Below are 26,388 nucleotides of genomic sequence, written 5' to 3' on the forward strand. Positions count from 1 at the left end.
GCTCATAGGAATCTTTTTAACAGGTATTCTTACCGGGATTGGTTTATTTCCCATCCCTGTATTCCCATCACTTGTGGGGCAGAGGCAGACAGATCTTTTATGAGGACCATCAATGAACAAACTGAAAATCTGTTTCCTATAACTCAAGTCACCTGGTTACAAAGAGGCAGAAGACAGTTTTTATCCATTATGATTTATTCTCTACAATACTTCATTCAGGACTCTGATGACTTGTACTCAGAAGTTATATAGCCAAGAGGCAACCAAGTGTAATACAAATAATTGGTCTGAAGTCTTTGCAGTGAAGGCCATACAATCTCTTCGGGGAAACAAAAATAAAATAAACACACAGTTTAGAACATAGTTTTCTAGGCTTCAGAAATCTCAATAGAAAGTAACACCATTAGTGAAATTGTAGATGTAACATAGCATGGAAAACAGAATTTGCTCAAAATATTAAAATTAACACCCAAGACTTTTGTATAGATGATTTATTATAAACAGCAAAATATATGTAATGACTCAACTACAAACCCTTTTTCTGTATAAAGGGTTTCTAACATGAGTTATTTTAACATTATGAAGCAAAAACATTTTAAGAACCTCACAGTGGAAACAACCCAACACTGACAAACTCTAATGATCAAAGACATTCGCTTTCAGCTCAGGAAAACAAGGACAATTCATAATTACAGAGTATATGTCCTAGCTGTGGGTATGATGAGACAAGCCAACTTTCCAGACCAAAAGGCACTCACAGCTAGGGATGAAACAAATTCCAAACCAAGCCAGCAGTTTGGCTGGTTCTTTGAGAGCAGTGGGGACCTTGCAGCCTATCGCTAAAGGAAACCCAGGGCAAGAAACGGTTCCTTTCCACTACCACCAACTGGCCCTAGACTGGCCACCCTTATCACGGCTTTGGTCAACGTGTAGAAGGCAGCTCAGTTCTAATTCAGCGCATTACCTCCCTATGCTAAGCCCCCATGTGGACAATCCAGTTGCTTTTCTCTAAGAGCTATCTGCCACATGTTCCCATGAGGTGACCAAGACTGTGTACTTCAACTTGTGAATGAATATGCTGATACCAATAGAGCCCATTTCTTTGGGGCCAAATAATTTTCCTTGCCTGATTTCCAAGTCTCCTTGACAAGGTAGGAGGAACTTGAGCATTTGTTCTGCTGGACTGCTGTGGGAACATGAGGGAATGTGCAGGGAGTAAGGCTTCCTTACTCCAAAACCACTGAGCCTACTTCAGTGTGATGCCAGGCTTTGCCAGCTGGATTCTTGCTTATTGATTCCCCCACCCCCACCCTTTTAGGTCTTTCTGTTCATCTTCTTAAATGGCAAGTATTCTACCCCACCCTCAATAAAATAAAATACATACTATACATTGGGGAAAGACAAGATAGGGCAACATTTCTACAAGAAAACAGGCTTGAGAGCATGGCACTGTAGATGCATGACCAGTCTCACTGAGAGTGCTCAGGGGTGAAGTTTAGCACCATTTTTTTTTTTTTTTTTTTGCATTTTGCTTTAAATCTTTAGAAATTAAACAACTCTTAACATAGAACGCTTGAACAGTAATGAGTGTAGCCCTATGTATCAATACTGTTTTACAAATTGGAAGTGGGTGCCTCAGTCCAGAGCTGAGCACCCCGCATCAATCCATGGCACCTGAGAGCACCTGCTGTCACATGTCAGTAACATAGCCTTCATTCTCTCAGCAGCATGAGACCCCTTCATCCTATGTATGTGAAGGAACCCAACCTGGCAGTAAGGGGCATGCATCCTGGGCATTCCAATGTCACCAGCATTTCCCTCATCCATTCCAGGTCCATAATCAATCCTGGTACAATCTCTCTGCCCAGTTTTGAAAAACAAAAAACAAAAGCCCAGAACTTTGAGGTGATGCTTAGACTAGCACATCGGAAGTAGCCCTGCTTCCCTTCCTCCATTCCTGGCACAGGAAACTCAAATGATCTTAGGACTCGAATATTTGCCCATTTTGGAAAACCGCACCATCACCACATCAATCCTAAAAAAAGAAATCAAAACATATGTTCACCAAGTTGAGGCCACACCTGCCGCATGAGTTCTCTTATAAACATTGCTGAAAACCAGTGCGTCATCCTCAGGAGCCTTTCTTCCAGCTGGCCATTTCCTTTGAGTTGCCTGAGCAGTGCCTTTGAGACAGAGCTTTCAAAGCACCTCCCTAGTTTCCTAGTACTATGCGTTTTGCCACCAAGTGAGTGAAAAGAATTTGCTAACAGCTATTTTGGAATGAGTAAAATGGGAAGGGAATGTCAAGAGTTTAAATGAGCAACACGGAACAGTTTGGACATTTGCACTGGTGAGGTGAAGAGTCCCAGTATGGTAGGCAAGTTAAAGGTTCACCTTGTTTTATTACACAGCATTGTTCTAGAGTCCTACTGAGGACTGATATATCAAGTCTTCCTACTTCTGCAGGCAAATCAGAAAAAAAAGAACTCCCCTACTTAAAGGTCCCTCAGGATGTTTGCCTGTGAAGAAAACCAGCTCAGACTCTGGAAGCTCTCCTGTGACAGTATGTCCTAAATAAAGCCCAACCCAACCACCTGTTTACATGTCTGTGCTTCTGAGAACCTAGATGCAGCTACATAGGCACTGCTACCAGAAAAGAGTTGAGGTAGCCGGGTGGTGAGGAGATCTCTCCTTTCACACCTGCTTACGATGATGACATTGGGACCTCTGTGGGCATCTCCATTCCATTCCTCAGCAGCCTATGCCACAGAGCTTTCTGTTCAACACCAGGAGACTCAATGCAGGAAGAGTACCAGAACGTCCGCTGAGAGTCGGGTAAGCATGAAAACCTCCACAGCTTACTGTACAATGAAATGTCATCCTCAGGACTTCTGATCTTGGTAGGAGAATCTTGTCCAGGACTCAGGGGCTCATGTTGCCCACATTCACCCCTAACATGGTGTTCGCTTATGAAGCATGGAGGTTGTGGACCAACTCTTGGTACACAATAAACTGGAAGTTTAAAAAAAGGAATTTAAAACAACCTAAAAGTGGTTCATGTTGGTCTCCGTTGCCCAGGCTGCCAGGGAGTACACCTAACTGATGTGCTGGGCTGTGGGGGAGGGGAGAAGCCTCCATGGATCACCACTTCCAGTTTGCTGTGTGTGGCCAACACATGTGGGAAATCACCAGACAACAGTCTTCTGAACCCACACAGCCATTCTCACTGGTTATTGGGGAGCCCTGATCCAACAGAACCCCAGATTGAGGAAAGGCTGATATAAGGCTTGGGCCCCTCATGTTCTGTTGCTTTCAATGTATCCCCACACCCTCCAGTCAGCAGGAGGCAGACTTGGCAACGGAAGCTAGCATCATAAAATGGTGCAGTAATAGAAGTAACTGGACCAGGAGGAGGAGGCATCTGCTCCAATGATGTCATAGCCATTGGTGGCCACAGGGGGGTGGGACTGGTCATGTAGCCGTGTGTCAGGAGTAATGATTGTAGAGGGGCGGGGCATGAAGAGTGCCATTCTGGAAACAGTGCTGTCGAGAAGCAATATACTCTGCGTAACTGATTGTCACCTTCTCACTTCGATACCTGTATGAGGAAACAGGCAAAGTATTAAGAACCCCAAATATATCAGTGTGAAGAGTCACTCAGAGAAAATCAAAAGCTTATCCCACAGGTTCAAAGAATAGGATGGAAGACCAAGAGCAATCTTACTTACAGAAAATGAAAAGACGGCACAAGAAAATGATGCTGTTATTACAAATGAACAAGATGAGAAAGCACAATCACAGTTCACCCCTGAGAATGTCTCTCAGCACATCCCACCTCAGAACGCTACATATGCTTATCAACAGGCTGCTGGTAAGCAATCTGCTACCAGATCTGCATGAGGAATTTCAACGTCAAATTACATGGGTGACAGATTGGAAGATGGCTTCACCAAAACCCAGTGTAAACTGCGTTATCTACGTTCAGGTTAAAAATGAGATAAATTTGACAGAAATGCAACCTCAATTTGTAGAAGAGCAACAAACAAGTTATAACTAAAAGGGGCATAGATACCTAATTCTGGGTCAAGTTCTGATGAAGCAGGTTAATGGATCCTTGGCTATAGGAAGGTCTCACTCCCCAGATGAATATGCCATATCACGGGGTCATCAGAACAATTCATAGCACTTTGGTTTTGCTCTGGAAAGAGCCATGAGTCAGGATGCAAAGCATGGGTGTTACAAACCTATGGAGCCTACTACAGAGCACAGGAGCTGGGTGACAGTCCTTACCCAGAGCCATCTCTTTCCCACTGTAATCACTCCTCCACTGCAAGGTGATTATTCCTGAATTTTGACAGGGAAATGGCTGTTCAAATAAATTGTAATAGTAGTAATGCTTTGTATTTGCAGTGTTTTTATTATTATTATTATTATTATTACTATTATATTTTGGAGCTGGAGATGGAACCCAGGGCCTTGAGCATGCTAATGTATTAAGCCTGACCACTGAGCCACAGTCCCAGCCCCTTGATATTTGGAATTTAATGCATTCAAAAACACTGGGTTATCTTCCAAACAGACCTGTGAAGCTAGCATATGACTCAGCATTTTGTAGATGAGGGTCAGAGCAAAGGCCCACCAAAGCTAACCTCTCTGTTCAGTACCAGGGTAGAACACTGACATCCACTGAACGCCTCCAGTGTTGCCCTTGGCTGAAAACACTATACCTTACCTTAAAGCCTGAAGGAATTACAACTCACATCCTACAGACAGGAGACAGTTCAGGGAGATGAACTAACATGCCAGGTTACATAGTTAACAAACAACTGAGCCTGGGGTACAGACCCAAGTTAGTATGTGTTCCTTAAAACGTCCAGTTTGCCCTGGAAGTACTGTCCCCCAAACTGGGTCCTTTCGGCTCCTTGTAAATATGACTCTCCTTTGTTCTCTGCCAGCTGACTGCATGGTGACTAGGAAGGGACTTTTAAATGGTCCTGCATTTACACTCCTGGAGGCCTCACCTTTTAAATCGTTGCAGGTCCTACTCTGTTTCAATCCTGTTAGACTGGCTTTGGAAACAAAGAATAGCTGGGGAGCCTCCCCTTTTGCAGCCACTGCTTCCTCAGGGCTCTATCTCACACAAACTCCTTTGGCTCAGGGGTATAACTACTGTTTTCTTCTCCTTCCCACCACAGATTCAACCCCCATCTAAGAACACCTAACAGGGAAAATAAGACAGCTGCTTACCTCGTGAGTTTGATTGATTTTCTGAATTCACTGGTAATTGGAGCCTTAAAACCACCTTTCCTGAGCAAGGAGTCTATTGTCTGGATCTGATCCCAGTCTGAGGAAACAAGCCACAATAGGGTCAGCACACAGTCAAAACCTGGGGGGAACATGCTCCAATATGACCAGTGTAGGAAGACAAATGGGATTCAAGAAACAGAGTGTGCTGGGGAAAGAAGTACTGGGCCATGTCTACACAGGAAGCCAATCAGCCTCACTTACAGTCCAGCAAAGACCCTGACACAAGACATAACTCATTGTGCCACCATGCTGTCCCCAAGTCCACGCTCTTTCTTACCAGGTATTACCCAAGTACAATTCTGAAGCTCATGATGTACCCAGGGCTGCTCTATAAAGGCAGACTAGACTTTTTATCTGTGTGTGTGTTGGACGTGGTATGAACACAAGAGGACACAGATGATGTAGGATCCCCTGGAAGGAGTTACAGGTGGTGAGCAGCATCATGGGTGATGGGAGCCAAATCTAGGTCTTCTGCAAAGCACTAAGAATCACTTATTTTTTTAGTTTGTCAAGACAGGGTTTTTCTGTGTAGCCTTGGCTGTCCTGGAACTCTCTGTAGAGTACTTGGCTGGTATCTGTAGATGCTTGGCTGGTATTGAAACCAGAGATCATTCTGCTTCCCAAATGCTGGGATTAAAAGCATGCGCTACTACCACATCTGGGTTTTATTTGTTGTTTTTTTGTTATTACTATTTATTTTAATGTGCATTGGTACTTTCCCTGCATGTATGACTGTGTGAGGGTGTCATATCCCTGGAACTGGAGTTATGGACAGTGAGCTGCCATGTGGCTGCTGGGAACTGAACCTGGAAGAGCAGCCAATGCTCTCAACCCGAGCCATCTCTCTAGCTGCACCTAGGATGATCTTGACCATCTAGCTTCAAGTAATTTCTCAGCCTCCTGTGCAGATGGAACTACAGAAAGAAGGGACTTAGTTTTTTAAATTATTTTAATTAATGTGTGTGTATTTGTTTGTTTGGCTGTCTGGACCAGAATGGAGAGATCCCAGATCCAGAAACAAAGGCTCCCCTTGGAGCCAAAGTTCTAGGCAGACTTGGATACTGGGAGTCAAACCTCAGTTCTCTGGAAGAACAGTAAAGACTTAATTGCTGAGCCATTTCGCCAAGAGGGAATTTTTTTTTAAAGATTTCTTTATTATATGTAAGTACACTGTAGCTGTCTTTAGAAACTCAATAGAGGGTGTCAGATCTCCATGTGGTTGCTGAGATTTGAATTCAGGACCTCTGGAAGATTATATGGCATTGTTAACCACTGAGCCATCTTCCCAGCCCCCAAGAAGGAAAATTAAATTATGTGGCTTTTACTGCCTTAAACAACCTTTCATTCAGTTTGATACTTGGTATGACAGAACTGATAGCAGTAAGAAAATTATTTCCTTAGAAAAGTTCTTCACATCTGTAGTATTGCTAAGTGACCTTTACTATTTTTTGTTTGTTTTGGGTTTTGTTGTTGTTGTTGTTGTTGTTTTGGATACATGGTCTTGTAATGTGTACCCCAGTTTATGCTCAAACTCAAAAAACTCTTTTTACTTCAGTCTCCTGAGTATCAGGACTTGTGTACCTCATTCTTTTTCCTTTTCTTTTTTTCTTTTTTTTTTTTTAAAAGGTGTCTAGGTGCCCAAAGATGACAATGGGGTTAAATGTCCCTGGAGCTGGAGTTCATAGCAATTGTAAGCTACCTGAGGTGGTTGCTGAGAACCAAAATGTGGTCCTCCACAAGAGCAGTACACATTCTTTAGCACTGAACCATCTCTCCAGCCCCTTAGTCTTACATATTTTAAGCATCAAAAGTACAAAGCTGGGCAGTGGTGGCACATGCCTGTAATCCCAGCACTTAGGAGGCAGAGGCAGGCAGATTTCTGAGTTTGAGGCCAGCCTGGTCTACAGAGTGAGTTCCAAGACAGCCAGGGCTAGACAGAGAAACCCTGTCTCAAAAAAACAAAACAAAAACAAAAAACAAAAAACAAAAACAAAAGTAAAGTACATCAAATTGAACCCCCTCCTCCCAATTACCATAAAAGCTCTCAATTCTGAATTTTCTCAACTTTAAAATGGGAGAAACAATTTGATTATTTTACTAAGCTATAATTCATATCTAACTACTAAGAACTATGTTTGGTATTCTTTAAAAAGGAGCTTATTGGATTTATGATTGAATTTATGACCTAACCAAAATGTCTTAAAAACTCATCCTTTTTATGCTACATACACACTGCTTTTTGAACAAGTTAAAACACAACCACAATGAAAACCAACAAGGCGATCGCTTTCCACATAAGTAGTTCATTAATATACTTAACTGGATATTTTTCTCTATTCCAGGTTCACACCCAACAATTACTGTGTTTCACATATTATTTTCAAAACCAGACTAATTCCAAGAAAGAAAGAAAATGGGGTTACATATCACAGAAAGTACAAGAAAGGAATTCTAGATACTCTTTCAAAGAGAAAATGTACCCAACCCATTTCCTACCTTTATTGTCTCCATTATTAGAACTCATTAACTACTTTTATTTTATTTGTTTGCTGGAGTCTCTCTATGTAACCCTCACTGGCCTTCTAGTCCTATGTACACCAGGTTGGTGTTTCACAGAAATCTTGCCTGTGTGTGGCTCCCTAATGCTGGGATTAAAGTCATGTGCCATCACATCTGTCAACTACTGGGCTCTTTGAAAGCAATAGAGATGATGTTTGTTTATACTTTACCAAATACAACACCATGTACAGATTTCACAGTTAAAAATATAGCGCTTTTCTTTATAACAAAAGATAATAAAACATTGTCAAGCTAGTTGTTGGTATTTTGCAGTGATAATTACTGAAGCTTAAGGGAGCAAAAGAAATAGAACTATTCATTGGAAGGAAACTTTTGAAGCCATAATCATTTAGAAAGCTATTTTTCCTCCCTTGAACCCCACCCCCAGTTCCTAATGTCTTCTGTCAGTTGGCCTTTGTCCTACAGGAATCTCATGGGAACTAAGAGGAAGAAGGCCACCCGTACTTGGTGGCAGTGGAGCTGAGTACTTCTCTCTCATGCACTTTAACTATATAGCTCAGTGGCCATCTGTCCCACTCACCTTGTTCCTTAGCAACTTCAGGTAAATATGTGGCTGTGCGTTTGATGCCTTTTTCATTGATGAATTCGATCCGAATCCCATGGACCCCTACCTACAGAAAAATAGGACCAAGTACATGGCATTTTCTGATTCTAGCAACATTTATATCGCCCACATATGAATCAACATTGTCTCCTAAGCTTCTTGACCCAGGTCTGGGAAAAGAACTTTTTTACATGGCTAATTAATTCTAAAGCACAGAAACCAAAGGGAAGGTCAAATATGTGTGTAGTTGCACCTCTGAGAATATGATGAAGGTTGCAGAAATTAATTCTTGAAATAGCATACCTAAACAGTTTAAATATTTTACTTCTAGTCCAACTCTACTATATGAGCATGTCAAACTGTTTCTAGATAAGTTCATTGTTCTTAAATTTTGGTCCCTTTGGTTTTTCTTGTTTGTTTTGTCTTACTATATAGCCCAAACTGGTCTGGAACTTGCAATCCCCCTCCCCTCATTCTACCTCTTGACTGATGCATTAGAGACACTTTGTCTGTCTGTCTGACTTTGTTTCTTTCTGACTTTCTCTCTCTCTCTCTCTCTCTCTCTCTCTCTCTCTCTCTCTCTCTCTCTCTCTCTCTCTCTCTCTCTCTCTCTCTCTCTCTCTCTCTCCTCTTGCTTTTCAAGACAAGGCTTCTTTGTGTAGACCAGGCTGGCCTCAAACTCAGAAATACACCTGCCTCTGCCTCCCAAGTGCTGGGATTAAAGGCCACTGCTGCCTGGCTTTAGACCCTCTCTCTCTCAATGAAGGAGATACATTACCATGTACTAACCCGAACCCAAATGCAACGAGAGATGCAGAGTTCCAAATGCAGCTGTTCTCACCTCCCAGTCCAGGTAATCACTGGCATCTTCAAAGTTAGTAAGGAGGGAGACAGAACAGAAAAGTTTGGGCAGCTCCTCTCGGGTCAGGGGGGGGAATCGGCTGTCCTTAAGTGCACTAGAGGGGACAGAAAATATAAGTGAGGCTGCATCCAGTTAGGAGACAACATTGCATGCCACAGAGCCCACATAGCTGAGTCCTAAAGTCCTCTGACAGCATCTCCCAGCATCTAACACTAACGGCAGCATGAACTGTTTTTGCAGGAACTTATGGATAATTCACCAGGTTATAGTCCTTACCCACAAAAAAAGACTGTTGAGACTCTATTAAACATTTTGAAGAAATGAGGGTATACAGCTATTTCCAATTCTAGATCATTTATGCACATTTTCTCCTATTTGTGGCATTACCTGGTTAATGTGTATTCCCTGAGTCCTGAATGAAGATTCATGGCTGAGAAGGTCCCAATGCAGCCACGGAGCCGCTTGTCTCGCCCTGTCTTCCAGGTCACAAAGAGAGGACTAAAAAAACAAAAAACAAAACATAAAAAATATTCTCCAGCCCTAGATTAATTACAGATCCATTTCTATTCTATTCATTTCTGTTATTGCCCAAAGGATTTTCTGAATTGCCAGCTACTTGAAGAACTTCCTTTCTGGAAGTTTGCTCAGCCCTGGCTAGAAACACAGAAAGTATAAAGAGACAGCAGGAGAAGCTGTGTCCCACCCATTTCCTATGCTATGCCCTCAACCTCCATTCACATAGGTATAATATCTATAAGCCTCATCTCTTTTTACTTTGCTAGAGACTATCCTTCAAAGCTGCCCAAGTAGACTTGAACTTGAGATATCTTTACCTCTACTCAAGTGCTCTACAGCACCTAGCAATCTCCCCCTTTCCAACGTCCATATCCTCCCCTTCAGTGAGCTCCATCATTTGTGATGACACACCTTGTCCATACTGCACTCCCTTAGCAACAAGCATTCTCTGTAATTTTTCTCACAATTGTAACTACTGGCAGACTACAAATAGTTCTGGCTCACAGACTTTGTCAAGAAAGTTTACTTTTCTGTTCTTAGGCCAAAGTCAGGTTTTATTGGCTGTATCAGATCCATGACAGACAGAGATAGCATAGCCCCCTTCCTGAGATCTCTCCACATTCCTACTGCCCTTACTGTTTAGATGTCTGAATTAGTCACTTCTCAAACACAAAGTAAATGCAAAGTTACCTAGATCCTCCACCCCCGACAGGTCTCACTACATAACCCTAGCTGGCCTCAAACTTAAAAAGTCCCTCTTGCCTCTGCTGGAGTTAAGGTGTGTCATATCTGGCTTCTTAGCATGCATGTGGAGGTCAGTCTTTGACTTGTACATTGTTTAAAGTAGGAATAGGGTCTCCTGTTCTTTGCTCCATACTCCGAACATCTATGTACCCTCTCTCATCTTTACCTCCCATCTCACTGGAACACTGGAAATACAGACAAGCAACATGCCTCTTTTTCTGTGGGTTGAGGCTCTGAAGTCAGATTCTTATCAAGGAGCCCTTATCTTCTCAGCCCTTACCTATATCTTTATCTCAAAGATTTCTCACCTACTCTGTTTTCTTCCAATAACATACTTGCACCCTATCCATCAGAGCTACTGTGCTAAACCTACTCAAAAAGTCTAGTTCTGCTACCCACAGGTTAAAAATACAAGGCCAATAACCATTCCTACCCAGGCTTAAATCTTGTCTGCTCTATTTTGAGTTTCTGATCAGAGCACCCCAGAAGCCAGGTGTGGTGGCACATGCCTTTAGTCCCAACACTGGGAGGCAGAGGCAGTCCTCTTCAAGGAGGGTTCAAGGCCAATCTGGTCTACACAGTAAATTCCAGGACAGCCAGAGCTACACAGTGAGACCATGTCTCAAAATAAATAAAATTCCCTGGAAAGTCAACACATTTTTCTCCACATTTCCTCTAAGAAATTACAGGGTAACTTTCCTACATTTATATGTGTAGACTGCCAACTCAAATGAGTCTCCCAAAGACAAGTATCTTTTCTTTCTACTCTCCAAATTTGCTCAAGGTTCTGAAGAACCCTCAGCACGGTATCAACAGCAGGAGAATGAACACCAAAGCATGCCCCGGAAACACCCAAAAGCAAAAGTACTTTTTCTTTTTTTCTTCCCAAGACAGGATTTCTCCTGTTCAGCCCTAGCCCTGTGTCTGCCTCAAGTGCTGAGACTGCACCACTACCCCTGGCAGCAGAAATCCTTTTCAAAGGCAGTACAGAAGTAGCTCCAATTTTGAAGAAAACATTGGCATTCCTTCATTTTATCTTACACTTTATAAAATTACCCCTTAAAGCCATAAGATATGGCTCAGTGGTTAAAGGGCTATGTGGTTCAAGTGTGAAGACTAGCATTTGGAGCCTCAGAATCCACATAAATGACAGTGGATGCAGTGGCCCACCGCAATTCAGGCTTCAGCAGATGGAGACAGTGGATCCCAGGACAAGCTGGCTAATCTGAGACTAGCTATACACACCAGTTCTGGGTTAGATTAAGATCAACCCTGCCACAATGAATTAAGGTGGAAGAGTATTCTAATGATTGGCAAACATCGACCTTGAGCCTCCACTTGCACAAACACATGCATGCTTCCCCCACACATGCATATACAGATATACTCTTATGCATGTAAATGGACACAAAAGGAATCTTCCTTAAAAGCACTGCTCCCAGTGAATGAGAGATCCTAGTCCCTAGCTTGTTTGACCCTCAAACATTTCCAATACACATTCACTTGGATTTCAACATTATTGAGGTCCCCAGTGGTATAATAATGTGACTTTTCTACCTACCCTATGCTGTGTTACATAATCACCACCACCAACAAAAAAACCGTCTGTTTCCAGAACCCTAAAGGGTCCCTGTTTAGAGAGTAACCTCCTTAGAAAGATGTTACCATGCCCTCCACATTGCCCATGCCTAATTTACTCACTAGGGGTCATTGGTGAATCTAGGAAGTCGTGGCTGTGGAAAGCCATAGAGGTGACAGTAGAGTACATCAAAGCAGTAGCAGCACATTTCTGCAGTCACCACCAGGTTCTTAGTGGTATTGGCAGTTCCATTGGGACGGGGGAGAGGGCTCAGAGCTCCAGATGCAGGATTCATTCGGGTAATAGGAGAGTTTCCAGGTCCCAGAGTTAAGTCTGATACATTTTCCCGACCACTGTTGTTGTCCACATGCTGGTGGTTTTGAAGAGGTCCTGAACTGGAGCCAGGAACAGTTGTGGACTGGTTCCCGTGACTGTGTGTACCACTTCCAGATAATTTGGGCTTCTTGACCCCACAACAGCCTGCTGCCAACTTGGGCTCAAGGGGAGGAACACAACGTCTTTTTCCCATCCTGATTTGGTGTTTGTTATCTGGAATGCTGCAGAACCCTACAAAAGAGAAGAGGTAAGTATTAATGGAATGATTCATGAACAACAAAGAAAAAAAAAGAACAAAAATGTTTGTATGGATCAGTTAAAAGCTGTCAAGGACCAGTAAGATGACTCAATGGGTAAAGCATTTGCTGCCTGCCAAGCACTCCTGATGGCTGTGTCTAACCCCTAAGCACTCCTGATGGCCTGTGTCTAACCCCTAAGCACTCCTGATGGCTGTGTCTAACCCCTAAGCAATCCTTTGGTGGAAGAACAGTTATCTTCTGACCTTGGCATGGCACAGTAGTCTTTCTCTCCCCTCCCCCTAGTAGAAATGAACTGCAATTAAAAGATTTTTTTTAAAGCTATCTTTTTTTTTCAACCAGAAACTCTAGGTGACATGGTCAAAAAAGTCAGATACCAAGTTCTAGAGAGGAATCTTCTAATATTTTCCTAAAGAGTTTCTCTGTGTAGCCTTGGCTGTCCTGGAAGTAACTCTGTAGATCAGGCTGGCCTCGAACTCAGAAAGAGCTGGGATTAAATGTGTGCGCTATCACCGCCCAGATGGTGCATCTTGAAGAAAGAACCACTGACTTCCTAAAGAGTTTCTATAAAGTTTATAGCCACCATGGAGAGAGGAAGGCAATGAGCAGCTGTATATGCAAAAAACTATTAAGGCCAATGGGCAGAGACAGGATCCAACTAGTTGAGGACATTTCAATACCATCTTTACAAGTTAGTCAAAGTGGCAGTTAGGCAGTACCTGGGAGAAAGAGGCAGAAACAGGCAGATCTCTGTGAGTTCAAGGTCAGCTTGGTCTACATAATGTGTTCCAGGGCAGACTGAGCTACATAGTGAGACCCTGTCTCAAATAATCAAAATAAATAAGCCTTTACTGTAAAAATTGCAAATAAAAATCATTCCTCAGCATGATAGTTAGATCCATAGTCTATACACTTCAACAAACTTGTATATATTCAGAATAGCCATTCTAAAACTGTGACCTTCACAATGGATTTCTCACTTGTTTGTTTTTTTATTTTATTTTTCTAAGACATGTTCTCTCAATATAGTCCACTCATTAATATGTATTTATACATATGTATATTAGATGTACATATATTATTATACACATTAAAATTTTTTTCAGTTTTGAGATTTTTTTTTTCTGTATAGTCTTTTTTTTTTTGGATTTGGTTTTTTTGGACAGGGTTTCTCTGTATAGCCTTGGCTGTCCTGGAGCTCACTCTGTAGACCAGGTTGGCCTCCAACTCAGAAATCCGCCTGCCTCTGCCTCCCAAAGACAGGTGTGTACCACCACTGCCCGGCTTTTCTATATAGTCTTAGCTGCAAAAACCCTCCTGCCTCTGTCTCTAGGGTGCTGAGATTACCTTCCTGTGCCACCACTGGATGACTTCATTAATATATTTTTAAGAACGTATCTACCACACAGAAGGGGGGAGATCTATGTCAGAATTAAAGCTAGCCAAGCTTGGCATCCTTTCCTGACTCACCCGTGGCCCAGCTGCATCTGCCTGCATCAGTCCCTGGTGTTTACCTGGTTGGTCCCCTCTACATGGCCTGCTCTATCCACATGGACATTTGTCTACACACAGACGTGTCTACACATAGACATTTGTCTATACTTGCTTCCTTTCTGGATTGTATGATCTTGCTTAATATTATATATTCTATATTCATATACTTTCCAAAGTTTTGTGATTTTACTTTTCCTTCAGAGCTAAATATTCTATTTTATTTTATGCAACAGATTTTCATTATCCATTTCCATGTTGATGGACAACTAGGTTGGTTCACTTTCCTTGTTATAGTGAACAGAGCAGCAATAAACACAGCAGCTCTCTGTCTGTTTCTAGTTCCAAAGGATGTGTCTGATATCCTTTTAGCCTCTATGGCTCTAGGAATGTATATAGTACACAGACTCACATTCAGATAAAAATAAAAAAATAAAAACATTATACTGAAATTAACATAGCACGTTTCAGGCTAGACAGTGATACACAGTGAGACCCTGCCTCAAAACAACCAAAGAAAGACAAAAAACTACCAGGGCTGGGATGACTCAATCAGTTGACTGCCTAACACAAGGCTTTCATTCCCAGGACTGTATAAACACTAATATCCCAGCACTCTAGAAATAAAGGCAGGAGGATCAGGAGTTGAAAGTCACCCTTGGGCCTCTATATCTCTCAATTTCCAGGTCACAGTGGCCTACACCAGACACACAGAAAGCTTCCTAAAAGTGGTAGCTCATGCCTGTGATCACAGCACTCATGGCACAGCAAAGGCAGGAAGATCTATGACTTTGAGACCTGCCTGTTCTACACAGAGTTCGCCAATTCAGATACTTAGAAAGCTCCTATCCCAAACCAAACCAAAGACTGTCGGCACCTACCTCTAAGGAGCTAGGTAGAGTTCAAACTGGCTAACCTGAGATTAATCTGAGTTTCCTCAAAACTAGAATAAAAGTAATTGTTCTCTAGAGTTACTGCACTGGGAGAGTTAAAAACATTACTGTTAGCTGTTTTTCTCATTTGGGTTCTAAAACCCACTGCTCCCTCCTACAGAACAACCTAGAGATGGCCTAGACATGTTCTATGCATTTAGAATGCTTCATACTCAGGATTTTACTCAATGTTGGCAAGGCAGACAAATGACCAGCATTTCATATAGAATGCACCTCAGCATTAATAAGGATGGGAATCCTCCAAGGCCACACTAAAGTGGAAGAGCTAGGATTGGGCCACAATCCGTCAGGCTCCATGACCTGGACCTTCTCACCAAGCCACATGGCAGGAATATCCACTGGATTTAGTGCCTTTTTCTAAGAACATAAGAAAACACAGGGGAACCTAGGACATACTAAAAACAGTTTAAGGGAAGGAGCTTGTCACCAAGAGGAAATGAAGATCTCAGGCTCAAAGCCAGCATACTAAACCTTAACCAAGTAAGCAATTGTACACCTTCTTCCCTCACAGTAGTATCAGCACACAATAGATGCCACTGTGCTAAGTTCTCATTGTATTCTACTTAGCCTAAGATACAGGTCAGACAACTCTAATACCATCTTCTGCCCTTCACGGACACTACATATACACATATGTACATGTAGGCAAAACACCCATACACATAAAAAAAAACCTTAAATTAAAAAAGAAAATCATATTAAGGGGGTTATAAGGACAGCTTAGTACACACACACACACACACACACACACACACACACACACACACACACACACACATTCAGCAGAAACAAGAATCCTGAAGCTCACTGAAGAGCAGCCAGTCTTGACCAGCCCGTGAGCTCCAGGTCCAGTGAGAGGCACTGTAGAGAGTAAGGCTCAAAGAACGCCCTGGGAGACTTCTGTCTGTGGGTGGCCAGTTAGCTGTCAATCTGTCTGCCTTTAAGCACCTCAAACATAGGAAGAGTTGTTATGGCTTGGCATGGTAGTTCTTGCCTTTAATCCAAGCACTTGGAAGGGAGAGACAGGCAGATCTCTGAGTTTGAGGCCAGCCTGTTCTGCATAGTGAGTTCCAGAATAACCAAGAGTTACATGGTGAAACCCTGTCTCAAAAAAAACCCAAACAAAACAATAAGTAAATAAAAATAAATCTTAGTCTTTATTCTATTGCTGTGAAAAGACACCATGACCAAGACAATTCTTAATTCTTCCAAGGAGCTCCACCCCTTGGTGACTAGCATTCTAATGAGCCTATGGGGGCCATTCTTATACTGAAACTAATTCCTGACAGTTTTCTTCATTGTTTGGTTCTATTGGTTTCCTTCCCCCTCCCCCAAAGATTTTTCTTATTTGTTTGTTTATTTATTTATTATTTATTATGTGTGTACACTGTGGCTGTCTTCAGACACTCAAGAAGGGCATCAGATCCCATTACAGATGCTTGTGAGCCACCATGTGGTTGCTGGGAATTGAACTCAGGACCTCTGCAAGAATAGTCCATGCTATTAACTGCTGAACCATTTCTCCATCCCCCAATATTTTTTTTTAACCTTCTAGCTTAATAGTTGCTTATTTTGGCAGGTAAGTATTAGACTCCTTAGACTGTTCAAAAAGAAGGAAGTAAGCAATACATGTTACGTGAAATAAAGTAATTGACTGTGTCGTGAACTTGTCACATAGCCAAGCACAGGAGTACATGGCTATAATCCTGGCATGGGAGTTTGAGACAAGAGCACCAGGAGTTCAAGGCAGCATAGATATATTGGCAGCTCAACAGCAAACAAAAGCAAAGGCCTGAAGAGATAAGACACTGCTGTCACAGACTACCCAGGTTCAGGACTACCTCTAACTTCAGATTCAGGGCCTCTGATGCTCGCCCTCAGCTGGCCTCTGCAAACCCATGAACTCACTTGTACTGCCTTCTCTACATAACACAGTTAAAAATTTTTTAAAAAAAGAAAGAGGGCTGGAGAGAGGGCTCAGTGGTTAAGAGCACTGACTGTTCTACTCATATAAACAAAAATAAATATAAAAAAACATAAAATGAATCAGAGTACTGGCAGAAAACATCTCAGCCACCAACTTATCACCATCAATACAAACACCAACAATTACCTGCCAATTGTATTAAAACTTTCTCTCTCAGGAACTATAGGGATAGCTCAGTAATTAACAACACTGGTTGCTCTTTCAGGACCCAAGTTTGGTTCCCAGCTCTCACATCAACCACCTTTAAGCTCAATTCCAGTCCAACTCTGGCCTTTGAAGGCACCTGCAAGTAAATGGCAGGCAATACACTCCAGTGTTTGAATGAGAAACACCCCATAGGCTCATGCTTGAATGGGGGGGCGGGGGGCCCAGTTAGTAAACTCTTTGGAGGTGTGGTCTTGTTAGAGGAATGTCATTGGGAGGTGGAGGTGGACTTTGTGGTTTCAAAAGACAGCCTTGCGTCGTCCTCTTTCTGTCTCTTGCCCATGGATCAGGATATAAAGCTTTCAGCTGCTGTTCAGTGGGATGTCTACCTTCCTCTGTAATGATGATCATGAATTAACACTCTACAACTGTAAGCAAGCCCCAGTCAAATACTTTAAAAGTATGTCTCCTCACAATAACATAGGCCTTAAAAAGCAATAACAACCCACACATACAAAACAGTGTATCTTTCTAAGTTGTAGTTCTAAAAAAAAAAAAAAAGCAGGTACCTCAGAGTCTACAGTGATCAAAACAGGCACTCCTGAGGTGTGGGATTCCTCATACAGCTTAAGACACTTCAGAGTAATAGAGAGAGTGGGGATGTAAGTCCACTGTAGAGTGCCTGACTGTCATAATCCAGACTCTGGAATCCATTCCTAGTACCACAGAAACAAAAGAAACCCCCACAACAAATCCTTTATTAAATGTTCTGCTACCTCTTTTAAAACTGTGAATCTGTTATTCTTCCCAAACCTCCCAACAACAACCAATGTTGTAACCACAGTATGTGGCCTTGGGCACAGAAACTGTCCCTTGATCAAAGCATGCAACACTGTGACCCATAGAGGCCTTGGCTGGTGCCTTGTAAAGTTCCTGGGCCAAGTTCAGGAGTCAGCGGTAGTTTCCTACACAGCTTCCACATCAACATGAACACTGAAATCCACCAGATGGAGACACTGCCCACGCTCCAACATGAAGCTAAGGGAAGTTGTAGTAGTAGGCAATTTATGATTTCAGGAATATAAATGATTTCTCATACCTTTCTCTTAACCTTGCAAATATCAAATAGTTAGGCCTGCCCGCTGTTTTCAGAGACTCCCTTCCCCTTCCCCTATAGGCTGCGGAAGCATCAGCTTCCATGTCAATCAATCTCCTGTACACAAGTATATAGGCTTATATGGTTAACCTAACCTAAACATTTTTTCTACACCAAACAAAAAAGCCTACCAAAATTGACAACACACACATATATGCATCACATTTGATAGCCCACATTTTTACGGTTATCTCTGCAAGTTCAAGCTAGCATGATTTATGAGTCCCAGAGGAGCCAAGTCACAGACTGGAAACACGGTCAGAAAATTGGTTACCATACAAGCACAACAGCCCTAGCACTTATATCTCTGGCACTCATATTATTATACACATACACATCCTGGGTATGGTGCTAGGTGCCTGTAAGCCAATAGAGGGAGGAGGAGACAAGCAGATTCACAGAAATCACTAGCCTGCCTGCTTAGCCCATTCATAACCTGAAGTTGAATGAGTGATCGTGTTTAAAAAGATAAAGTCTCCTGACGTCAACCTCTGGCAGCCACACATGCTCATACCTGCAATGTGTACAGAGGAGGAGGAGGAGGAAGAGGAGAAGAACAACATTGACCACCACTACCACCATCACCTAAGGGTAACAAGGACACCTAAAGGAAACTGTCCTAAAGGGGACAGTTTGAACACTTCATTCTAAAAATTATGTCAATTATCCTGTAAATTCTCATCTTGATCCAATTTATCCTGGAGTTACTCAGTCCTGGACCCAAAGGCTTACTTTGAATAGCTGATACAACTTAACTTGGGAAAAAAATGTTTTAACTGGGTAGTGGTGGCTCACAGTCCCAGTAGTACCAGTACACAGGTGGTCTCCAAAATTGCTCCCAAACAGGAAGTGGAGGGATATCTCAGCAGGTAAGAACATAGTAGGTTCAGCCTGGTGCTGGTGGTGTAGAGATGCTTATCCCAGTAATCTGGATGTTTCAGTGGTAGTCATTTGACTCTTGTTTGTCTTATTTTAAAATAAGCCTGATGTAAAGCCAGATATGGTGACATACCTCTTTAATTCCAGCACTTAAGAGACAGAGGCACGTGGATCTCTGAGGCCATCTTGGTCACAGAATGAGTTCCAGGACAGCCAGAGCTACACAGACAAACCCTGTCTATAATAATAATTATAATAATAACAATAACAACAACAACAACAAGTTCCTTAACAAATGCTAGGACTTTTAGTGCTCCATGATAGTGTTTATTTGCCTGGGTGGCAATTTATGATTTCAGGAATTAATGTAAATAATTTCTCAAAGACTGCTACCATTCCTAAGTAGTATCAAAGCCAGGAGTAGTTCAAGAGTAGTTCAAGGAGGCTGCCCTGACTGACATGGACAAGCAAGGCTTCCTTTTCCCTGTGTGTCTCTTTCAAAAGCCCATTACAAAACAACCAGAAACGCCCCCACCTTCTGAGGACAGAATCTTGGCTTTGAGGTAACAATCTAGCTGCCAACTCTGGCTCAAATTCCAACCCTGAGATCCAAAGTCTGACAGCAAACTCAGGCAAGCTGTAATATCTTTTGTGTATCTGCTACCACAAAGGGCTATTTTTTGGTTTTGTGGAACTTTGAGACAGGGTCTCTCCACAGCCCTAACTGTCCTAGAACGCTGTAGACTATGCTCAGTGGCCGGGCAGGGCAGTGGCATACACTTAATCCCTGCACTTGGAGGCAGAGGCAGGTGAAACTGTAGTTCAGGCCATATATACATATGATTCATGAGAGCAGTTCACAGGCTCTGGTCCGGGTAGTTTTCAACAATGGTTTGACAGAAAGATCAAGAATCTGGTTCAGTCTGTGAGACTTGATGACACAGCAGTCTCAACCTGGTTTAGGGTACTAGGGAATTCCCAGAGAGCTATTGGAATTCAGTCTACACTGAATCCTGAAGGAGAGTCTAAGGCCAGTGAGGGAATGCCTCAACCACAAGGTAGATAAACTTGCCATTGAGAATGAAGGCAAGCAGGCAAAAAGCAAAAGCGTCCTTCCATGTCCTTTTATATAGGGCGTCACCAGAAAGTATAGCCTTGAACTCAAGAGATATTCCTACTTTGACCTCCAGAGAGCTGGGATTACAGAAAGGTGTGGGCCATCATGGCCAGCTGCACAGGGCTATCTGAATCCAAAGACATACAAGGAACCTGGTAATTCTTACAATTCTCTAACAGCTACCTTGTAGTCTAAAAGACTTTTCTTCTTTAAAATGTAATGGCCTTTAAGAAACCATTTATGGTTTCTTTCCAGTCTGTGATGGCAGAAGCCATGAAGAACCCTGGAGGTCTCCTAGAAGACCAAGGAAGGGGAATTCCCGAATGAATCCAAAGCTAGTCATGAGTTACAAAGTGAGACCCTATCCCAAAAAAGAGTGAAACCAGTTTTTGTATTTTACATCTTTAATCCCAGCACTCAGGAAGATATTTATGAGTTATATACCAGCAGTTATATATCAGCCAGAGCTACATAGAAATCATGTCTCAAGAGAGACAGAGACAGAGAGAGGGGAAGAGGGGAGAGAGAGAAAGAGACAGAGAGAGAGGGGGGGGGGAGGGAGGAAGGGAGGGAGAAGAGACTGGGATTATTCTAGTCCTGTAACTTTGTAGAAATATACCCAAAAAGCAGAGACCTTAAAAAAAAACTTTGCTTCTAATTGTTATTACCACAAACATCTTAATACAAATGGAAAGGTAGAGATTTTTGTCAATTGTTTCCAATTCAAACTATATCATAATATCTAGAAATAAAAATTCTATCCAGGCTTTGTAGAACACACATTTAATACCAGTGCTCAAGAAATGGTTCCAGGCCAGCCTGGTCTACAGAGAAACCTTGTCTAAGTTTATCTTTGAAAACAACCCTTACAATAGTTTATCAGAGGACATGCATGGCCTTATTTATAAAGATCTGGGACGAAGGGGAAAAGATTCTGTTACTATTTAGTGTCCGGATGTGTCCCCAAATAAAGCCTTCCTCAGACAGGAACAGGCTGACATTTCTCTGAAACATCAGTGACACTGAAAAGTTGAAGTAAAATCCGATGTAGTAATTATATGAGTGCTCGTGTGGTCCTTGAGTTGCAACTCTGGCTACTTATGGTATTGTTCCAAGAACGACAGGTGAGAGATGCTACATTCTGATGTCCACCATTCCAAACAATTATTTCTGTTTTTAAAACTGTCTAGTTTGCAGGGCATGGCAGGGTGTGGTGGCGCACACCTGTAATCCCAGCACTCTGGCAGGCAGATTTCTGTAGGCCAGCCTGGTCTACAGAGTGAGTTCCGGGACAGCCAGGGCTACAGAGAAACCCTGTTTCCAAAAAACAAAAAACAAAACAAAAAAACATGTTCGACATGGTGGTACATGCCTATAATCCCAAAACTCAGAAGTCAGAGGCAAGAGACGGGGACCACAAGCTTATGCACACCTTTAACCCCATTAGGCAGTGTGAGGCCAGTGTGGGCTCCAAGGGAGTCTATCTCAACTCCAACACCAAAAAAATGCATCTGCTGTATAAACACACAGAGAGCATTTGATACATAGGCAATTTCCTCACACAAAAAGCCCATGCAATTACTTTTACCATCTATTTATAAATACTTAAGACTTACACAACAAATAAGTAACAAAGTGCTTGCAACGTGTGGGCATATGGCTCATTGTAACCCTAGAACTGGAGAGGGGGTTGGGTATGTATATTAAATTGGATTGCTAATGATTTCAAGGCCAGCCTGAGCTACATAGAGACTTTGTAAATAAAACCTCACTGGGCTTGGTGACACACACCTTTACCCTTAACACATCCCCAGATAAGGCAAACAATTTCTAAATTCAAGGCCAGCCTGGTTGGTCTACATAGCAAGTTCTAGGGTGACCAGGGTTTCTGAAACCCTGTCTCAGTAACAACAAACCCAAAGACCAAAGCCTATCAGTTTGGGTCTGGTATCAGTTCTAAGAGTAGGCTTCTATGTGTAACAGCAGGGGATTTGTAGCCATCTGCCTGCCTCTGTCTCTAATGCCACTATTCCCAGCTAATAGTTTTGGGTTTTGCTCCTGACCACCCCTTCTCTATGACCTACAGCATAGAACATATCTTTGAAATTAAGACATTTCCTCTTCTGTTTCCATCACAAAAGGTTTTGGAGGCTCTGATAAACTCTTATAGTAGTAAAGTAGAATAATGTTAGGGTATTGTACTTGAGATATATCACAGGGACCAGAGCATTCTAGCCAAGGATTCCTCACAGGGCTGTCTTCAACCCAAGCATGCCATCATTAATAAAGACAAGGCACTAACTTTTATACAACTATGGTCAAGGTTTACACATAGAATTTTTTCAAATGTGTGATGGGATTTAAAAGTCACCATAACAGATTTAGGTAAAAAAGATCCAGAAATAAGTGAAGACCAAATAAATCTGTATGAATGAAACTGTTCAGGAACAGCAGTAACCTTGGAACTAGTTCATGTTTGTTGTGCCTAAAGCTCATTTAGTAGCCCAAGATGACCTTCAGTTTCCCATCTTTCATATTCACTACTCAAATGAAATATAACACACATGCACTTCCACATAAGGTGAGCCAAGGTCCTAAGTCCATGAATCAATTAACATAATTAAGGGAGGAAAAGGCTTCTTTGGTTGTCTTAAACAGTGAGTGATTGGGAACTGGTTTAGTCCAGAGAGGCAAGCTCAGCACTGATTTCCAGACCAGCCAGATCTGCAGAGTGAATAAGGCTACGCCGAGAAACTCCCATCTTGAAAACAAACAGAACACAAAAGTACAAGTGGCGGGCCAGCACGGTGGCCACCCAGCCTCGGAGTCCTGACTCATCTCCATCCTTGACTCCCTCAAGTTGTCTTCTAACTTCCTCAGCACACATGAAGTAATATTAGTTTATAAAATATTCGACCTTAAATAATGATAGGACCACTGACTCTAAAAGAAATAGAAATGAAGTACGCATACACCTTAAATTTAGACACAAGCCAAAACCAAACACACAACAAAATCCCACTTCAAGTATGTCCAAGGTGATACTCACAGAAAGCAGAACGTTTACAGTCCCAGAGGAAACAGCTACAATAGGAAAGGGAAGCTATTTTGTCTCTGGAATGAATCTTCTTTCTTCGAATCCCATTCCTTCTTCCAACACCTAAGGCAGAAATGCAGGTGCAGTGAACAAAGTTTAGGTAGTGTGGGAGTGTTTGCAAAAGTTACAAGTTTTTGTTTGCTTGTCTTTCCAGATAGTTTCCCAGAGCTCACTGTATAGATAGCCCAGTCTGGTGTCTTGAAAGCTGTGTGCCTCTGCCTCCCAAGTGGTGAGATTAAAGGTGTATAGCACCACACCCAGCTTCACATCAGACTTATTTATTTCAAGACAAACAAGTAAGTGCCAAGAGACATTACCACTGAAAAGATTTATAGATTGCTGTGATAAACAGCTGGGATTAAAGATGTGCACCAGAATCAAAAGTTACAATTTAACAGAGCAATCTCTGAAGCAAGTAAGCAAAACCATCTGGAAATAAACTCAATTTACTTCAAGACAACAGCAGTCCCGGAGGATCAAAGGCTGTATTCCACTTGAATGAGACATACTTACTAACACACACACACACACACACACACACACACACACACACACACACACACACACACACACACACAATTGGATCACTTGCTCTCTAGCCAAGATCTATCACTTTGAGCTCCCCACAGGTTTCTGTATACAAGCATACTCTCAAGTCTTAAAAATTACCGGACAACATGCTAGGCCCCTGAGGACAAGGCACCTTGTGCCAGGAGGCGATGGGAAGTGTTGGTGGAGCCATTCATCCTTACTCAGCTTCGCATGAATCTCTTCAGTCTCTTCACCTTTCCTACTTCTCCAGTACTACAGAATTTATGCAAAGCAGAAACTCCAGGTCCCACCCACTCAATCCTAAGAGAGGGCACTGAAAGCAGATAGGCCCAGAGGGGTAAGTGAGCAAAGAGAGGGGTCAGATCAGGTCAAGGAATGAAGGGCAACTCCGAGGGCAGGCTTAAGACCCAAAGTTTAAGATGGAGGAGTGGTAGCAGGCAAGGGGGGCTGCGAGTAGAGGGCGGGAGGAAAAAAAGAAAAAGTGCGAGAACAGAGTTAAGCAAGAAAACGATGAGACGAGAGGGAAAGGAGAGGCCGGGACCGGGAGGGGTTTAACAGGGGTTTAATAGGCAGAAGGAAAAGGTGAAAAGGAGGATGTGGGACAGGAGAGTACAGGGCGCAGTGGGAGTTGGGGAAACGACAGGGCGACGGGTAGAGCAACTGGGTCTGGGCCGCGGGGGTGGAATCCAGACGCCGGGCGGGGGAGGGGACTCTGGGTGGGGGGCCACCAGGCGGCGCAGGAGACCACCAAAGTTTCCTCCGACTGTTTCCTGGAGGGACTTCAGGCACTGAGGCTACAACTGCTGCCTCGCCTCCTTGGCCAGGGGCGACCGCTGCCACCCAGAACTCGGGCACCCGGACTCACGATCCCGCTGGTCCTCTGCGGGGACAGGCAGCCCCGAGGAGGCCTTGCCCACCCGCGGTGGCCGCCTCCATGAGCCCCTCCCCCATGGCGCTCCGGGACCCCTCGCCGGGCACCTCGAGACCCCACTGTCCAGGGTACTGTCCGCCTCGGAACTGAGCAGGCCTCGAGAAGGCCTGGCAAGAGAAAGCTCGGCACAGCCCCCTAGAATTCCCCACCTTCTCTCCTGACCCAGACACGGCCGGGGCGGACGGGACCTCTCGCGCTCTGCCTTCTCTTCCTCCTGCTTCATGGAGCCATGCGCCTAGGTGGAGGTTCCCGAGAAAAGCAGAGTCCCAAGACGGGTGAGGAAGCCCGAAGGAGGCCGGCGGGAGGGCAGAGGAGGAAGCAACCGGGCGGCGGCGGCCGGGGAGAACTAGAGGTATTCCCGGGGCGGGTGGAGGACCGAGTCGAGTCGGGACCCGGGTCCTCCTCTATCCCAGCAGCCACCGGAGGCAGTGAGGTAATGGAGGAAGAATGTAGGGAGTCCTCCAGTGGACCAAACGTCCTCTAGCGAGTCGGTGAGAACCATAGAGATACCGAAGCTCTGGGAGTACCGCCCACTAGTCACGTGACCTTAGTCCGCACATTTTTGTGATTGGCGCTGGTTGGCGAGTAGGCAACTGCTTTCATTTGTAGAGGCCGAGTCTCACGCAGATGGCAGTGAGAGTCTCTCCGGGAAGACCTGAAACCTACTGGACTTCCCTTGAGTGAAGAGCCCACCCAGTTCGGCTCACCGATGTCAGGCCGGCCGCGGCACTTTCTGGCCGCCGGGCCAGGCCACGGCGCAGAGCACGCCGGGAGTTGTAGTTCGAGTCGCGCGAAGGCATTGTCCGGGAGTCTGCAGGTGGCACTTAAAGCTGCTGCCTAGGGAGCTGCGGCCTTGCCCAAGCCGTCGCCCACGTCAGCGATGCAATTCGAAGCTGCCAACGGCTTTTCTCCCCGTGTGCCCATGCTCACATCACTCTGCCTGACCGAGATCCGCCTTCGAAAGCGGCGTGGAAGTAGGCAGCTTAGATCAAGCCAAAGATTGCCAGAGCTGGGCCTGTGTGGAGTGTGTCAGGCTGCCTGTCAGACACTAGCACCTGGCCTCCTTAGCTTCCCATTGCACTGGGGAAAGGCAGGCTGACTCAGCTTTAGGGATGGCCCAGGCAACACCTGCACCCGTCTGTGTAGTTCAGCATCACCAGAAGCCCCAGATGATATCAGCAGAATCTCCACTATACAGAATTAGGCTTTAAAAACTAAGCAACTCCGCAGACTGAGTAGGACAGGTTCCCAGTACCCACAAGGTTGCTCACAGCTGCCTGTAACTCCAGTGCCAATAGCTTGCAAACCTTCCTCTGGCAGTGCCTGCCAGGCACTGCACACATGAGCTGCACATAA

The 26,388-nt window shown here is 43.7% G+C and overlaps 1 protein-coding gene across 2 annotated transcripts; it reads right to left on the bottom strand.

Moving 5' to 3' along the window:
- Window positions 1-476: 476 nt before the first annotated feature.
- On the bottom strand, window positions 477-25,746 carry Ammecr1l (AMMECR1 like). 2 transcript variants are annotated; one of them, XM_052155401.1, is made up of 8 exons: window positions 25,182-25,746; window positions 23,502-23,612; window positions 12,255-12,699; window positions 9,681-9,791; window positions 9,273-9,387; window positions 8,408-8,498; window positions 5,248-5,344; window positions 477-3,598 (listed from the first exon to the last, which is right to left on the bottom strand). In XM_052155401.1, exons 3-8 carry the CDS (start codon window positions 12,659-12,661, stop codon window positions 3,487-3,489), a joined length of 933 nt encoding a protein of 310 aa, XP_052011361.1. In that variant the 5' UTR covers window positions 12,662-12,699; window positions 23,502-23,612; window positions 25,182-25,746; the 3' UTR covers window positions 477-3,486. The 2 variants fall into 2 exon arrangements, with proteins under 2 accessions (XP_052011361.1, XP_052011362.1); XM_052155402.1 differs by lacking the exon at window positions 25,182-25,746 and adding an exon at window positions 24,219-25,141.
- Window positions 25,747-26,388: the final 642 nt, after the last annotated feature.

The sequence above is a fragment of the Apodemus sylvaticus genome, chromosome 13 (genome assembly GCF_947179515.1).
Source record: "Apodemus sylvaticus chromosome 13, mApoSyl1.1, whole genome shotgun sequence".
NCBI lineage: Eukaryota > Metazoa > Chordata > Mammalia > Rodentia > Muridae > Apodemus > Apodemus sylvaticus.

Excerpts from the sequence above, each read along its gene's own strand:
- Ammecr1l (XM_052155402.1), bottom strand. The coding sequence starts at position 24,291 with ATGGCTCCACCAACACTTCCCATCGCCTCCTGGCACAAGGTGCCTTGT. Across the intron at positions 9,792-12,254 it reads AGATTCACCAATGACCCCTA|TCCTCTCTTTGTGACCTGGA; the intron begins GTGAGTAAATTA and ends TTGTTTTTTTAG. Across the intron at positions 5,345-8,407 it reads TGAAGTTGCTAAGGAACAAG|ACTGGGATCAGATCCAGACA; the intron begins GTGAGTGGGACA and ends TTGTTTCCTCAG.